At 49.4% G+C, this 16,534-nt stretch overlaps 1 protein-coding gene across 1 annotated transcript; it reads left to right on the plus strand.

Annotated features, from left to right (window-relative positions):
- Positions 1–567: 567 nt before the first annotated feature.
- SHH (sonic hedgehog signaling molecule) lies at positions 568–14,049 on the plus strand. The gene is made up of 3 exons (XM_054060708.1): positions 568–1,140; positions 6,023–6,284; positions 9,853–14,049. Exons 1-3 carry the CDS (start codon positions 832–834, stop codon positions 10,557–10,559), a joined length of 1,278 nt encoding a protein of 425 aa, XP_053916683.1. The 5' UTR covers positions 568–831; the 3' UTR covers positions 10,560–14,049.
- The last annotated feature ends 2,485 nt before the right edge of the window (positions 14,050–16,534 follow it).

Below are 16,534 nucleotides of genomic sequence, written 5' to 3' on the forward strand. Positions count from 1 at the left end.
CTTTAAAGCGGTCATTTATCAGCTAAAAGGCGAGTGTGTTTAAAAATGTATGTCTTTAGGAGGGAGAGCAATCTCCCTTTTCAGTGGGAAGAAACCTGTTACAAAGTCACTTAGGTGGGTGCGCTCTTAAATGGCATTATCCTTCCCCCCCACCCCCACCCCCCACCCCGCCCCGGGCTTTCTGATTTCCCCAATACGATTTGAGGGGGTCCCCGATAATTCGGCATTTTATTTAACCGCAACTGCCCTTAGAAACTTGACTTGCACTGAGGCAGCCTGCTAATCTTATTTATTTTTTTTTCCTCTTGCACAGAGGCATCTATTCCTCTTGCTGACAAATGTACCATTCTGCCAAGAAAGTTTTTGGGAAAAAAAAAAAATACAGCGTGTAATTGATGTTATCCCAAGAAAGCGCGATCTCCACCCCTCTCAGCTCCAAGCCCTTCAGGTAAAAGGAAAAAAAAAAATCTTTCAAGAATTTGTTGCCTTTTTGAGGGTTAAAACATCAGAAGACAAGCTTGTCTCGCCTTGGCCAATCAGCTCTCGGCCCTGGCAGCTATAATATAGAACTAAAGGCAGACTCCTCTCACAAGCGTCTTGCTTTGCTACCATTAAAATCAGACCCTTTTTTTGTCTCTCGATTGCTGTCTCCCGACCAAACTCCGATGTGTTCCGTTATCAGCGACCTAAAGCCTGCCATTCCAGCACCTGTCTTGCTAGGGATCGGTGGATAGTATACGATTCAGAAGGCAGACAAGGACATAGGAGGCGAGAGAGCTCTAGAGAGACAGCCAGGGATAGGCACAGAGAGCTTTGAAGTAATTGGATTCAATGGACGAAATGCTGCTGTTGACAAGAATTCTCTTGGTGGGCTTCATCTGCGCTCTTTTAGTCTCCTCTGGGCTGACTTGTGGACCAGGCAGGGGCATTGGAAAAAGGAGACACCCCAAAAAGCTGACCCCTTTAGCCTATAAGCAGTTTATTCCCAATGTGGCAGAGAAGACCCTAGGGGCCAGTGGAAGATATGAAGGGAAGATCACAAGAAACTCCGAGAGATTTAAAGAACTAACCCCAAATTACAACCCTGACATTATTTTTAAGGATGAAGAGAACACGGGAGCTGACAGACTGATGACTCAGGTAGAGCCACAGAGATACCTGTATTTGTGTTTGTTAACCTCTCTGAGCAATCCTAAAGGACGCATCTGTCTTAGTATTTTTGAAAGCCCCCCCCTTTCCCTCTCCCCCTCTTCCCCCCGCCCCTCCAAACTCGGCTAGTTTTCCCCATTGAATGTAAATACCATCTATCGAGACAAGTTAGCAGGGGCTGGAGCTATCTAGATATTTGGTGGGGGAATCTGTGTGATACTTACAGTCATTACCGTGCCATGGCGTTCCCTGTAACTTGGTTAGAGATTGCTGTTTGCATTTGTCCCCAAGGATGCACTTTGATCAAACGAATTGCATACAGCTCAGAGGACCCCAAGTGTATAGTGACCGCCAGGCCACTCACTCATTATTACAAACGCTGTCCTCGGTTGCTGCGCCTGCTGACTTGATTTTTTTTTATTATATACTTTATTTAATTTCTTTTATTTTTTTTTTTGCTTCATTTCATTTTAGCCTTCATTACTATTATCTTTTTTTCCCTCGCGAGCATATTCTAAATTTAGTAGGCATGCAGTCGTGCACTCACAAAAGGCAGCTGAAGCCGGATCGACCATTCTTCTCCTGATTCCGTATTATATAGCTCGTATTGCAATACCATCATTTGCAATTGTGCCCATCAGAGCGTAAATATATTGATATTTCTTTAAGGATGCTCGCCGCCAATGCTCTGGTACTTCCATAGGGGAGGGACTTGCAACTTATCGGCATTGCATCACCTTCTGTTTTAAAAAATCTGATGGCACAAGGTTTACAACTGGGTAAATATTGGATCTCGGGTGGAATCAGATTGCGGAACCATTTTATGCGAAAAAAAAATATTAGAGAGAGAGAGAACCTCTCCGAGAGTCACCTCGTAATTATTATTCATGCTCAACCGAGAGCTCGGTGAAGTCTATTGCTCTGCCAGTCCCGGAGTTTCTGAAACTACATGCAATCTAGACACTGGAAATGGATTTCCTCCAAATATAGGTCAACAGCGCTTTTTTAATATTAATACATTTAAGCCCCACCTTCGGTGCTAGAGCAGGACTCGCCTGGAAGGACTAGGCGGGGAGTGGACGCGGGGAAAGGGGGGCTCGGAGCGGGGGGGGGTGGAATTTCCCAAACTCTCCCCGTTCCTCGGCCTGATTTTCCGCACGTTTGCCGGGTCTCCCGGGGCGAAGGACCGGCGGCCGTCACCATCTCCTCCCGACCACCTTAAATCGTACCTCGGAGCGCGGCGGCGCCTCCGCCCCGCGCAGGGATGCGGGAGCGGCGCGGGTCTCGGTCCCCGCCGGGATGCGCAGAGAGCTCCGCGCCCCTCCGCGGGTCCCTCGCTTCGAGCCAGCCGCACATCCCTCGCATTTTCAGCTCCACTTAACTCCCCTCGCGTATCGATCGCGGCGGCTCGGGTTTCACCCTTCTCTCCGCAGCCCGGCGGCGGCTCCGCGGGAGACGGGGCTCCCGGCGGGGAACGGCGCATCCCTCCCCGCGCGGTGCGTGGGCGAGCGGGGCGAGGGGCGGGGGGGAAGCCCGGGAGAGGGTCGCGAGAGGTGGGATGCGGGCTGACCCCGGCCCCGCGGCTCTCCCGGGGCTCGCTACGCGGCTGGCCGCTCTCGCTGCATTAGCTGGCAGCATCTGAACTCCTGACCTTCTGTCAACTTCCCTCAGACGAACGAAACGAAAACAAATACTTTTTTTTTTTTTTTTTTCTCCTTCAGTGCTTATTCCCGAGCCTTAGACACAAAGAGGGGGAGGTGGGCTGAGGGCAGAGGGAACGGGGAGGCCGCAAAACCGGGTACCCGGCGGCAAAGAGGGGAGCGAGGTGGGGGACAGAGCTGGGCTCCGGCACCCCTCGGCGAGGCAGCGAGTAGGGAAGCGGAACGGGGCTGGGGAGGGGGCGGCAGGGCTGGGGAGGGGTTGGCTGTGCTGGGGAAGGGGTGTCAGAGCTGGGGAGAGGGGTGGCTGTGCTGGGGAAGGGGTGGCTGTGCTGGGGAAGGGGTGTCAGGTCTAGAAGGGGTGGCAGTGCTGGGGAGGAGGTGGCAGACCTGGGGAGGAGGTGGCAAAGCTGGGGAAGAGGTGGCAGAGCTGGTGAGAAGGCAGCAGAGCTGCCCCTGCCCGCCCATCCCCGGGCACGGCCGGGTCCGCAGCGCCCTGAGGTGCTGTCCTGCCACCGGCCTCCCTGCCTTGCTTTCTCTTCTTCCCTCCCTTCCTCCCTCTTTTCCTCCGCCAGCAACCTCTCGTTAAATCCCAGCCTTTAAGCGCCTGCTTTGCGAGCCCTTCAACCATGGAGAGATCTTCCCTGAATAGAATCGTTAAACATGGAGAATAGTTGCCGAATGCATTAGCCGCTAGTTAATATTAACTCCAGAAGGGGGGGGGGGGAACGCAAACAGAGGTAGGTAAGTCAGGTTCTCAACTTTGCAGGTGACAACAGCAGTTTGCTGAAGGCTCCCCCTTTCCACCCCACCCTCCCCCCCACCCCAGCCATTGGCTGGATCCGGGGGAGAGATAAGGAGGCCAGGTCAGTATGATAAAGCTGGAATTTGTATGAAATAAAATAGCAATCTCGCGTAATGCAGGCACACAACCGGTGCGTGATGTGAGGAATTTAGAGATCAACTTGGCATTTAGGAAGCCCACCAGGTTGTTTACACTGACAGGTACCTGTTAAGTGTTTCCTTCAAGCAATTCATTTGTGAAGAGATTAGGAGCTGGCAGGAGAGGGCTTGTTGAACAACTTTGCCTCCACACAAAGCGTTAGTGGAGGCAGCCCTGCTGAGCTTCACGGTGGCTGAACAGAATTGGGCTTGATTTGTGGCACACGACCCAATGAATTAATAAATAGTCTGGGCTTCACGGCTTTTGACTCTGACAATCCAGCTCAAGCAGTATAAAAGGGAGGAAAGTCCTTTAAGGAGGTCGTTTCTTCTTCTTTATTCCGCCTGAAGCTGGGAACTGGTGCTGGCAGGGCCGAAGCGGCAAAAGCCCCTCGGCACTGCCCGCACGGTTTCCCGCATCCCTTTCCCGCATCCCTTTCCCGCACCCGCTGCCTCCCGTGCGCCCCGGCGGGGCAGGACATCCCCGTGTCGTCTTATCAGTAGCTGAGATGTTTGATCCTTCACCCTTTCCCCGCTGCAAATCAGCGGAGGAGCGTATCCATCCTCTCAGGTGTGCGAGGGGGAAGGAATGAAAGATAAATCAAACTCGACTTCCTTGTGCTGCTGGGCTTTACTACCGGGAACGGTGCCGAAACCCAAACACCGGGCTTTTTCCGTGAAATGGTAGGCCAGAGAGTCCAAAGTGAGCTCATGCCTGTGTTTTGCGTCTCTTGAGGACTTCTGTGTTGCTGGAATCGCTTTTTACGGCTGTGGATACACGGGAAACTTTTTTTTTTTTTATTGAGCAACCTTGTCACGTCCCTAAAAGTAGCGCCGTCGGGACTTTGCCTTTCTGGGAGCTTTGAAGGGAATCTTTGTGGTCTGTTACTGGGCGTGCTGGGAGCACACTGGGAGAGCGATGCTGCAGAAAGCCAAGCATCCCAGTCAGTCCAGCAAAAGTGAGGGAGGAGCAGTTTACTGCATCCCACCTTGGCTTTAATCCGCATTGATGTTTGCATCAAACGAGCCACATCGTGTATATCTAGGAGCTATTTTCCTCTCAAAAGGGGGTGTGTGAGTGGGTTGTAAAGTTGGCACTTTAGAAAGAGAGTGTCTTTCTAACCCTGTACTCTTAGTCAAGCGCTTTTCAATGGTTTCGGTGCTGATTTCTTATTTCAGGGGTGGGGTGCGGTGAGTCCTTTTCCCCCACCGCCGGCCTGTTTATTCCCCACGTTGACTAAGATAGGAAACCCCCTCCAAAAAAAGACCAAAACTTCCAGGGTTTCATTTAGAGCTCCCCCCCTGCACTGCTGCAGTCCCCCTTTCCCTCTCTGCCCCCCATCCAGCACCCCCTCATTCCCTCGGTTCAGCCCCGGGGAAGGCCAGTGGCTCCGGAGGGGCGATGGAAAACCCTTGTAGCTCTTCTCCACGGAGTTGGAAAACGTTTCACTCCACACAAAGGGTCTCCTAGCTTGCATAGCATCCTTGCTTCGCTTAACTTCCCTCCCTGGCCCTCCCTCGCTTTTCATCTTCCCACTAAGATCTATATTATTGTATGGATTTACTCGGCTTTGTAGGCGAGAGCGGGTGCGTGTTTGAAGCGGAGAGAATGCTCCCAGCCCATGCTGCTTTGAGGGCTCTAATGAGTGATGGGCGAAGGGAGAGCAAAAAGAAAAAACACCCCTCCCTCCAGCGCATAAAGGCTGTTAACATGTATTGAGACCCCTTTCAACACAGAATTAAGCTGAAAAGACCGGGAGAGACATTCCGGGGAGTGGGGGGAATCCGTGACTCCGAGATATATGGCGAGTGTTTGTTCTCGGCAGAAACTTTGCTGTCGGGAAGGGGACATGGCACTTAGCGGCAGGAATTTGCTCCGTGCAGGTGGCTTTGAACGACACACTCACAGCCCAGGGCCGGTGATGGAGCGGGGGGGTCCCCCTGCTCCTGCGGCAGGTGCCAGGGGAGGGGGCGGCTCTGTCCCGGTGGATCTTCGTGGTATTTCACCAGCTTTTTCTCTTGTGTCCCTAAGTTTCACCCTCCTCCTCCTCACCTGCCTCCCCGTCCCACCCTGGCAGCGGGGAGAGGATGCTCAGCCCTGGCTCGGTCCATCCCTTGGCGCGTTAGGGGAGAGGAAGGGGCTGCGGCCGATCTGGCCAGGGAGGGGGGGGCAAGATGCAGCCTGGGGGGTGACAGGTGGTCAAGGGGGTGTCTGCCCCTGCCTGCAGCACCCCTCGAAATGCGCCCTTCCCCGTGTCCCCGTGTCTCTGCAGCGCTGCAAGGACAAGCTGAACGCCTTGGCGATCTCGGTGATGAACCAGTGGCCCGGGGTGAAGTTGCGGGTAACCGAGGGCTGGGATGAGGACGGCCACCACTCCGAGGAGTCCCTGCACTACGAGGGTCGCGCCGTGGACATCACCACCTCGGACCGGGACCGCAGCAAATACGGCATGCTGGCTCGCCTGGCCGTCGAGGCTGGCTTCGACTGGGTCTACTACGAGTCCAAGGCGCACATCCACTGCTCCGTCAAAGCAGGTGAGGCGGGCAGCCTGCCCGGGACACGTCGCGGGAGGGGGGACGACGGACCAGAGCCTTCCCCGCCCTGCCCAGTGTCACCCGGGCTCCCTCCTCCCCACCAATCCTCTCCGTCGGGGGGACGCGGAGCCCCCGAGAGCTCAGCCCGCCTCCCCGTTGCCTCTTAGCGATCCCGCGGCTGCGGGGGGTGGGGTGGGGGGTGGGGGGGGGGAGGAAAGGAGGAGCACGAGGGGAAATGATGGGGGGTGTGGGAAAAAAAAAAAAAAAATAAGAGAGAGCCGCCAGCTGCAGCACTTTTGGACAGCACTTTATTTGGGTGATTTTCTTGCCCAGCCTTCCCAGGAGAGCTCAGCCACACACCTTCCTGCTCCCCCCGCGCGATTTGCTGCTTTCCCCACCCAAAGAGCGTGTTCAACACAAGCACTAGTGGCCGTCTCCAGCCGCCCCGCTGGCTGCACGCCCTTTACTCGCGGGCGCTAATCTCGGAGTGGGAGCCGGCCAGCAAAATAAATAAGAAACGTGGTCCCCTGCCTTCTTCAGCGGTAGCCGCTAGGAAATTCCCAGATAGGGATACATACATGTCATTTTTTTGCCTCCCCTCCCCTGTGCTTACAACGCCACACGCTGTCTCAATCCGGGAACAGCTCACAAGAAATCCTCGACTCTCCGAGTTCTTATTCTTGACGCTTAACACTTTTTGGGGGAGCAAAAAGGTTGGCAAGTGCCACCTCCCTGCACATCCCCCCACCCACTCCTCCCTCTACTCAGCTGCATTGCAGCTAAAAGGCTTTTTAACAGCACCCTCTAGCCCAGGAGCCCGCTGAAAAATGTCAAGAAACACTTGGTTGCAAAAGAAAATAATAGGCTTTCTTTAAATATGACTGTTTGCTTCAAAACCAGCAGCCCCACAACAGGGAAACAGGCCTGGACACACAATGCCTGTCTGCAAGAGGAATTCATCCCCCCCTCCAGCCCAAAGCTCCCCAGGGGCTGAGCTGAGGTAGCACCTCTCCTGGCCTGCTCAGGCTTTGTCCTGAGAACCCACTGCTGCTTTTGTTCAGCTCCTTTCTAGCAAAAAAAGAGGCCCTGCAAAGCTATCAGCCGTGCAGAGATATGAAACATCCCTTTCAATAGCAAAGATGGGCTTTATAGCTCAAGGTGTCCGATTGTGGCATGCAGTGACCTTAGCCCAAGCGTACCCCTTAATCCACCCCCATGGTATTTCCTGGGAGAGGCGTAACCCCAAGCTGCTCATTGAGATTCGGCACACATGGACTTGGGGGCAATATTTAGAGGGTGTCAGGCAGGGTCGTGTGACTGTACCACGCGGGCTGCAAGGGAGCAGGCTTGAATTCCACCCGCTCAGCCTGATTTCAAACTGTCCAAACCTCATTTCATGACAGAGCATCTTATGAGAAGATTAAGCCCCATAATGCCAGGCAGGAAGATTCTTTATCTAGATCTCTGTTTGCAAAAAGTATGATCCCAGAGACTGGAATGCAAAGAAGAGTTCCCCCAAGGCCTGAATTATTGTCACCAGGACAGAGGAGGGAGAGGCAGGGGTGGTAAAAGGGACACTGATAATGCGCTACAGCAAGTATTTAGAGCAAGCTTCTACATTTAAAATTCAAATAGACATCTTGAGTGCCTTGGAAAAGTGGCTCTGCTGTGCAAATAGTGCTTGGAAGGTCCTGGGTTTTTTGGAGAGTATGTGTGTGAATTGGCACATAGGGTTTCTGCACCTGAACAAATAGGGAGGGGGAGAAAAGGGGGGAAAGAAGCTGGGAAAAAAATGGAAGTGTCCTCTCTTCCAAGAGTGTCTGCATTTATTACATGAATCAGAATGACAATGCTGATCCTTTATTGGATTTTAATTAGAGAACCCAAACAAGCACTGCTCAAAGAAGCAGATTTTCACACCTCTGCCAATTCACTGGCATGTTTGTAGAGCTGCTACACGACTAGATCTATTCATCAAGTCCCTGAATATGCAAACAAAGCTCAAGCCAGACCTTTAATGCCGGCTTGTAGGAAGGTGTAGTTTGCTAGCGCAGGGCTCCACATAAAGCACATAGCTTGTTTGTTGCCATGTCCTCCCTGAAGAGGCCTTAGAGAGCTCGCTGCTTCATTTCTGAGGAAGAAGTGATAAAGTCGTTAGCAAATCAATAACGGTCTAATTTTCACCCTTCCTGTCCTTCCTGAGAAAGTCATTAGGAGACACTCCAAGGGTTTATTTAAATCATAAGCACTTCAGTACCAGCCGCAGAGGCAAAATATGAAATCTGACTGCCTTGAGGAGAGAAATCACCAGGATCCTAATCTGGTTTAGGGAGTAACTGGGAGAAACCAGGGGAAAGATGAGGGTGGGCTGAGGAATGTGAACAGCTGTAGCAAAGACACTTGCTACTGCGACAGCCTGTGGGCTGCAATCCAATACATTGAAAATCAGAGCTTTTAGGAAAACCCTGGATTCACTTGGCTAAGTCAGAGACCAGCCTGGAGAAGGACAGAGGTTCTCTCCCACCACTTTGCACGTGGCTGAGCTTCCAGAAAGAGATTTGCAAGAGACACTTAAAGCCTCAGTGCTATTTCTCCTTTCTTTAAACCTGCAATTATTCCTCTTGGAAGCACCATCAAGCAGCAGCAGTGGCAACAGCATTTGATACCTAAACACTGAGTAACTCCAAGAGCAGGAGGAGGTGAAGGAGGGATGTGCTTGGGTCTGGCACAGGTGTGGGGCAGCTCAGGGACCATGTGTCTTGGGACAGGGAACAGCATCCTCCTTCTGGAGGGGCGGGACAGGTGAGGGAGAACTCTTTTTGTTTCTTTCTGAAAAGAGGAGTGAACTGGAGTACTGGGAATGCCAGGCAGGGGTGTTACAGGTGGTGACATATGCTCCAGAAGCTGCTGTGCCAAGCAGGAGGGCAGCAAGGGCTGAGGGGCAGCACGTGGTCACACATAAGCTGATTCACAGGAGCTCGGGAAATCTGGGCTGTTGCTTTCCAGTGGGGTAATGGGCAAAGCCACCCCCCTGTTTGCTGCCCTAGATGGTATCCTTGAGTAGAACTGTGTGTGGACCCAGAGCATCGTGAGCACAGACACTTGCGTAGAGGAGGAGGAAACTTACGCCAGCAAAACCACTTGGCTTTCAAAGCCTATGAGTTACCCAGCATCACATGTCAGGTGCAGGGCAAACAGTATCCAAGCGGGAAGCTCTTCCAGAAGAGATTTGTTCTGGAACAGCTTTTTCAGGGGAAATATTTTGGCCCTTCTTCTTAATGAATCAAAGAGCCCCTCTAACTCCTAACCCAAAGGGAGATGCACCAGCTCCAGTGTGGCAGAACGGGGACTCTCACTTGACCCATAGAGTGCAAATGGGGCAAATCTGTAGATCAGGATGAAGGAATTTTGTTGGGCAGCGAGGCTGCTTCCTGCACCCATGCCTCTCGGGTGTGTCAGGGCAGCTGGGCAAGTGGCGCATGCCCTTGTGCCCCCATACCTCCATATGCCCATGTCCTGGCCCAACAGGTACCCCCTCTAATCCCACTGTGCCTCTCTCCTTGCACAGAAAATTCGGTGGCAGCTAAATCAGGGGGCTGCTTCCCCGGCTCGGCCACAGTGCACCTGGAGCAAGGCGGCACCAAGCTGGTAAAGGACCTGAGCCCTGGAGACCGGGTGCTGGCAGCTGATGCAGAGGGCCGGCTGCTCTACAGCGACTTCCTCACCTTCCTTGACCGTGAGGATGACTCCCACAAGCTCTTCTACGTCATCGAGACACGGCAGCCCCGGGCCCGGCTGTTGCTGACGGCTGCCCATCTCCTCTTCGTGGCCCCCCAACACAACCATTCACAGGAGGGGACCCCCAGCACCCAGGCGCTCTTTGCCAGCCGTGTACGGCCGGGCCAATGGATCTACGTGTTGGACGAGGGCAGGCAGCAGCTCCTGCCGGCGGCTGTGCACAGCGTCTCCCTGCGGGAGGAGGCTTCGGGGGCGTACGCCCCACTTACCGCCCAAGGCACCATTCTCATCAACCAGGTGCTGGCCTCCTGCTATGCCGTCATTGAGGAGCACAGCTGGGCTCATTGGGCGTTTGCTCCATTCCGCCTGCTCCAGGGGATGCTGGACACCCTCTGCCCCTCCAGTGAGGGGGCCCCAGTGGGTGCCCCCACCGCCTCTGGCATCCACTGGTACTCTCGCCTCCTTTACCACATCAGCAGCTGGGTGCTGGATAGTGACTCTCTGCACCCGCTGGGCATGGTGGTGTCGTCCAGCTGAGAACATCCCGTGCTGCCCTGGCCACCTGCCAGTCTCCGAGGGAGAGACAGAGACACGGAGAGAGAAAGAAAGGAGAAAAAAAAAGGAAAACAAAACAAAAAAAAAAAAGAAAAGAAAAACCTAAAAGAAAAAAAAAGGAAAAAAATTACATATTTTTAAAAGAGAGCACGGATTAAGACTTAAATAATAATAATAATAAAATAATAATAATTAAGTAGGACAGTCCAAAGTAGACTTTAAGGGAAACAAAGACCCCAGGATGTTCTGTTCTGTTTAGTTTATAAATATATATATATTTTTATTTGTTCTTTTGTTTTGTTGTTTTGTTTGTTGGTTGGTTATTTTTTTTCCTCCTCTCCTGGATATTTATTTCTTTGGTATTTTGAATAGATGTTTTAAATGATATGAACCGGACCTTCAAGAGCCTTAATTAGTTTCTTTGATAATTTATTATCATGTGAACTGTACTCATAGGGGGAAAAATTATTTTGTGAGGCCAAGTAAAACTGCTCAGAGTCTATTTTTCTACATGTCACATGTGTCCTGACTTTCAGAAAGCAAAATTCTGTACTTTCCCATCTCTTCATTACATTGTTTCTCCATTTCAGCAAGTCTAAAAAACAAGCAAACAAATAAACACACAAAAAAAGACAAACTTCATGGGGGTCCGTAAATTATATTTTTATACACAGAATTGTAAATTAGATTTTTTTGAGAGATCAATACTTAACTGAATCACATTTCGTTTTTTGAAATAGTGTAAAATATATATATTATTTTAATTTAAATAGTTTCAAATGTAACGTCATTTCCTGTATTGTTTTCCATGTTTTGCTTTGTAAAAACACCATTTGGCCACGTTCATGGAAGTCAAGACTGTTACACAAACTTTTTATTTGCAAAAACCGTAAGAAACTTTGTTATTTTTAACTTCAAAAAAATTTATTAGAAAATAATATTTTTTAAAAAGCGCACATGGCGGCAATTCTGTGACGATGGAGATGGTAGTTTGTACAGAGGGGAGAAAAGGATGTTTTGCATTAATAAATTGAGAAATAACTGCTGTAAATTTACTAAAATGTATTTTTGAATATTTTGTAATAGTTTTAATAGTTTTATAGAAATAAAATGTGCCATGCACAGTCTGGTTAGTATATAATAACTAAGAGTTCCTGGTGCATCCCATTTTTTTTTTCCTTTTTGCTTATTGGTTTAGGAAACATGATGCCTAAAGGAGTACCTATTATTTAGATGTGTTGCTTATAACTTTTAATTTTTGGTACTTTAATTAAGGAAACAAATGCATCACATCCGTGCATAGCCTGGAATCTTTTGTACTAACAGTAGAACCTCACTTATTTGCACATGTGGTGGGGAGACGCGGTTTCCCTTCACCGGAACCCTGTCTCCTCATCCACGCTCAAGTGGTGCTCCCCTCTTCAAGCTCCAAACTCAGCTCTGTGTCCACCTCCTGGTCTGGAGACCACAGACATCTCTTTAAGATTGATTTGTGAGGGTGTTATATCAAGTTTTCCCTTGGAATCATATTGATCTCAAGGCAGGCAGCTGCCTTCACCTTGTGGTGGCATAGAGATTTTAATTGGCTTTAATTTGGGAGGCTGGAAGATGGAAATCCAGGGGAGTGACACTGACTTTGGTGAATAAACTGGGATTCATGTGGTTGATGCTGGAAGAAGGTCACGGCCACCAGATTATACTGGCCACCTTGCCTGAGTAACAGTGCGGAGCTTGGGGCCACTGAGAAAAGAACAAAAACACTCTTTCTAAAAAAACCCCCAAAAGGCACAAAAAATTGTTCATTTATTCTGAGAGATGTTCCTTAGCAGCAAAGCATCGGAGTCCATCCTGAGCCATTGATGGGTGAAGGTATTGGAACTGTGTTTTGGGAGAGGACTGCTAGGACCTGTGTCCTCTGCGCAGTCCTAGCTCCAAGCCATGCCGAGGAGCTCATCCTTGCCAGGTGCCAATGAGTGAGGTTCTGCTGCACCTTGTGCCCCTCCCTGGAGAATTTCTGGGATCCCTTTAAGAATTCTGCAAAACATTGTGTGTGCACGTGTGTGTGCATCTGCAACAGGACCATGCCAGAAGGGAGATTTCCTTGAATGTCTTTTCACATTTTCTTCGGTTTCCATTACTCGCCAGTTTAGGACGTTCATCCATCGGGCAGCCTTTTGCTCCAGAGATGCAGCCATATCCTCTGCCGGGGTGGATGACAGCTTCAGGTGGCCCCCCAGGATGTCCCTGCCTGGGGCTACGGCTGGAGAGCACAGGCTAGGCTCTTCCATGCTCAAAGTCTAGGAGCATCCAGAGCAGTGCCAGGAGCTGGTGGCCAGGCTGCAGGCACTGGCAGCCTCATGTCAAGCCCTAACAGATGGATCTGATCTCTCCTTCCCAGCAGCTTCTAATTTGGGGCAACTTCCACCCTATGAAGCTTGGTCATGGCTGGGATAGCAAGACTTTACTGTGACAAGCATGCTGCAGCACCTGTGTGGACCACTGGGATAGAAACCAAGCCACCTAAATGCCGACCTGGTGTGGGGCATCACAGGGGACTGTGGACTGCCCATTGGGTGTCGGGGACATACTGCCTGTCCAGTTTGGACTCTGCCACCTCCATGTCTTCGGGGTCTGTTGGTACATTGTGAGCTGCAGGCATGGTTGGTTTGGGGCTTGTAAAAATGTAGTTGTGAAACAAATAAGTCTTGCTGTAAGTCTGACCTTCCTATGGCAGTGTCTGAGCATCTGAGCTCTCTTGCCCCTGATTCTAAACTTTGTAAAGCCTTTACACTCAAAAAACAACTGTGACAGAGCCTACCTTCTTCAGAAGTCAGGCAGTAGAGGTGATTAGGGAATGGCAGTGACCAGACTTAAAGCTATTGGCTTGGGGACTTAGGTCTAAGTTGTAATTGAAATGAAAAAGAGTCATTAGACCAGAGCCCAAGCTTGTGTCAGTGTAGAGTACATGCCCCAGTAGGGATCATATAAGACACTGCTGTGTTTAATCTTCACCAAAAGGCTGAGACGAGCTCAGAACTTTATTTTGTGAGAGAAGCTAAGATGCCATCTTATACTGGGATCAATCTGTTTTGCCAAGCAAATAAATGCCATGCTCTGTTTACCATCATATATGCTTTGAGTGACTATATGACTCCCTCTCACTGTATGTTTATTACATCTCTTTCTTTGACACCTCATGTCCGGATCATCCCTCCATGGTGTGCATTAGAAGTGCTTCGTTAGATGGACCAATCCAACCTATAGCTACAGCTCTCGTATGAAGGATGTACTGTCATAACATTGTGCAAAATGTCTAGGAGATGTCACCGTCCATTTTCAGGGTCCAAGTATGGCAATAGTTTGTATAAAATGTACACATAGCAGTGGCTACAGAATAGTTTATGACTAAATACATATCTATTACTGTTAAAATAATGTATAAGAATGTACTTCAAGCTACTATCCTTGTGCTCTGTCGTCTGAATAATTAAAGAAATTACAGAGACTTCCTGAAACGTCTGTTATGTGGCAGCATTCGTATCACACACTGAGCTCTGTGTTTTTTCACCCAGTGACATTGAAAGAGGGTAAGGGGAGCCTGGCGCTCAGTCCCACAATATTTGGCAAGAGAACCTTCAAATACAGCAGGATTTGTGCCCATGCTGCTTTGTGTGATGGTGGCAACCTCCCTCTTCTCCCACCTAGAGCCACGTAGACAGTCTGACATTTACCTGTGAAATACCGCGTAGCTCTGCAAAGCCAACTCATTTGGAAGGGTTTTGTGGGGAGACAGAAACGCCCTGGAAGTCAGCCCATCAGCAGCTGCATACCCTCCCCAGTCTTCTCCGTCCAAGCCAGCATGAGAAGTGACCCTAATGAGACTGGAGCTAGTTTGTATTTATTTGACTGATCTTTCACACAGTGCCCTGGCTCCCAGATGCCGGGCAAAACAACCAAAGGGAAGCTTGGATACCCCAGTAAAAAGAGGTTCATGTCTACTGCCCAATTAAAAACCAAGCCAAGCACTGGAGTAAACCAGGTCTTTCACATCCAGGTAACTATTCAGTTCTTTGTGCCCTCACATATGTAAGATTGCTTAGCTATATCTTTTACATATATATATATGCACATATATGTATACATGTATAATATTTTTTCCCCTATATTAAATGCTCAGCATACCGTTGTGGGCTATAGACCTATTTACATTGGCCCTCTCGAACATTTCACATTGAGATGAGGTTGAGCAGGTGATGTAAATCAGCCCAGTTGAGTGATAACTGGGCAGCAGTTTTGCAGCTCCAGTACAATGTCTATTTCAGTTACAGTGGGAAGGAAATCAGAAAGAGCATTTTAATTTACTCATTACTGCAAGCCATAAGGGACCACTAGATTTCCTAATCTTTTGAATTTCTCTCTTCGGCAGCTTCTGCCTTAAAACTAGTGCAAACTTCACCAAAAAAAATTGTGATTTTCCATGTACAGAACATTTCAGAGTTTTCAACGGAGCACTGTTAATGTAATCCTCGGTTTATACAGAATGAAAGAGAAAAAAACCATCTTTACAAATCATGAGATGCTCTTAGATTTTGATGCGAGCAGGATGAAGCCCACAGGCACTGTTTATGCTGAGATTGTTAAATATAATTTTTAATACTTTGAATTTGGGGTGTTCAGGCTTACATATTTAAATAATTTTGGTTTTCAGTATTGAAAAGAAGCGACCATATTATTAAATATGAGTTTAGTAATCCCGTCTTGGTTCCAGGATGAAAAAGAGCAGCATCCAGGTCTGATCTGGGTGCACAGGGAGTTGTGCTGTCACCTTAAATCCTAGTACAGGACCCTGTATAACATCTTTTCCTTCCAAATTTACATGAGAGCAAACCAGCTCTTCAAACAAAGGTACTGCGAACCAGGAGTGAAACCACAAGGTCAAGAAATCTGTTTGGGGTAAAAATAGTTGTTCTGATATCCTGTGACCTAAATGTGAAATAAATATTAGATTTGCTCAGTTTGGTGTAAACAAATGTCCGTTCATATTACCGAGGAGCAGGGGTGACAAGGGATGCTCTGTGTGGCGTGACCGTGGAGAGTCTCTTGGCCACCAAACCCGCATTTCACTGCTGCCCAAGGGCAGGAGGGACTGGATGTGGGTAGGGGAGCAGGGATGCTGCAGGAGCACTGTGTGCTTCATGCAGGTCTGCCCGGCTCACTTGGCTCATGGGGATCCTATCCTCTCCCAGGCGATGCTTGTCTGGACCATTTCTTTGGGACACTGTGATGTCTCCCTTTAATAGAGGATGTGCTGACAGGAAAAATATACTTGGGAACGTTGTATTGTTCCAAGCCTTCAGTCTTTTGATGGCATTTGCTACAAGGGAACGGATGATAAATCTGTATGCAATTACAGAAACATCCTTTTGGTATCTTCACACACAGGCACTATGTCACAGACCTGTCACAGGGTTTCACTGGGTGGAGGAAGCTTATTTTACAAGCAGGCTACAGCTCAGGCTTTGGCTAGTTTGGATCATTAAAATATTTCATGATGTTTTTTTTCCAACAGTTTAGTCGGGAAGAGGCCTCTGGCAGTCCTGGATCCCATATGGGGCCGGCTTAGAGTAGGTTGCTGGAGGCCATCTCCTGTCTGGTCCCACGTGTCTCCAAGGATGGAGAGCCATCGCCTCTCTGGGTAACTGGTATTGTTAAATATGCTTATGTTTTGCCTAGATGTTGCAGTATTGCATTCCATCTCCCTTTATATTCTCTTCATATTTCTTCTAGAGGGGAAGAAACCCAAGAGTTAAAACAACAGTAGCATTAAGAAATCCCAGGTTCAAAATCTGGGATGTTCAGAGGTCTGCTGAGCTCTGCTTCTGCTCCTGCAGCCTGCTCCAAGCAGAGACAGATGAAACATTACTTGCCCAGCCTCTTCTCTGTAAGTCAGTTTTGTC

This window comes from Cuculus canorus, chromosome 2 (assembly GCF_017976375.1).
Source record: "Cuculus canorus isolate bCucCan1 chromosome 2, bCucCan1.pri, whole genome shotgun sequence".
Taxonomy (NCBI): domain Eukaryota; kingdom Metazoa; phylum Chordata; class Aves; order Cuculiformes; family Cuculidae; genus Cuculus; species Cuculus canorus.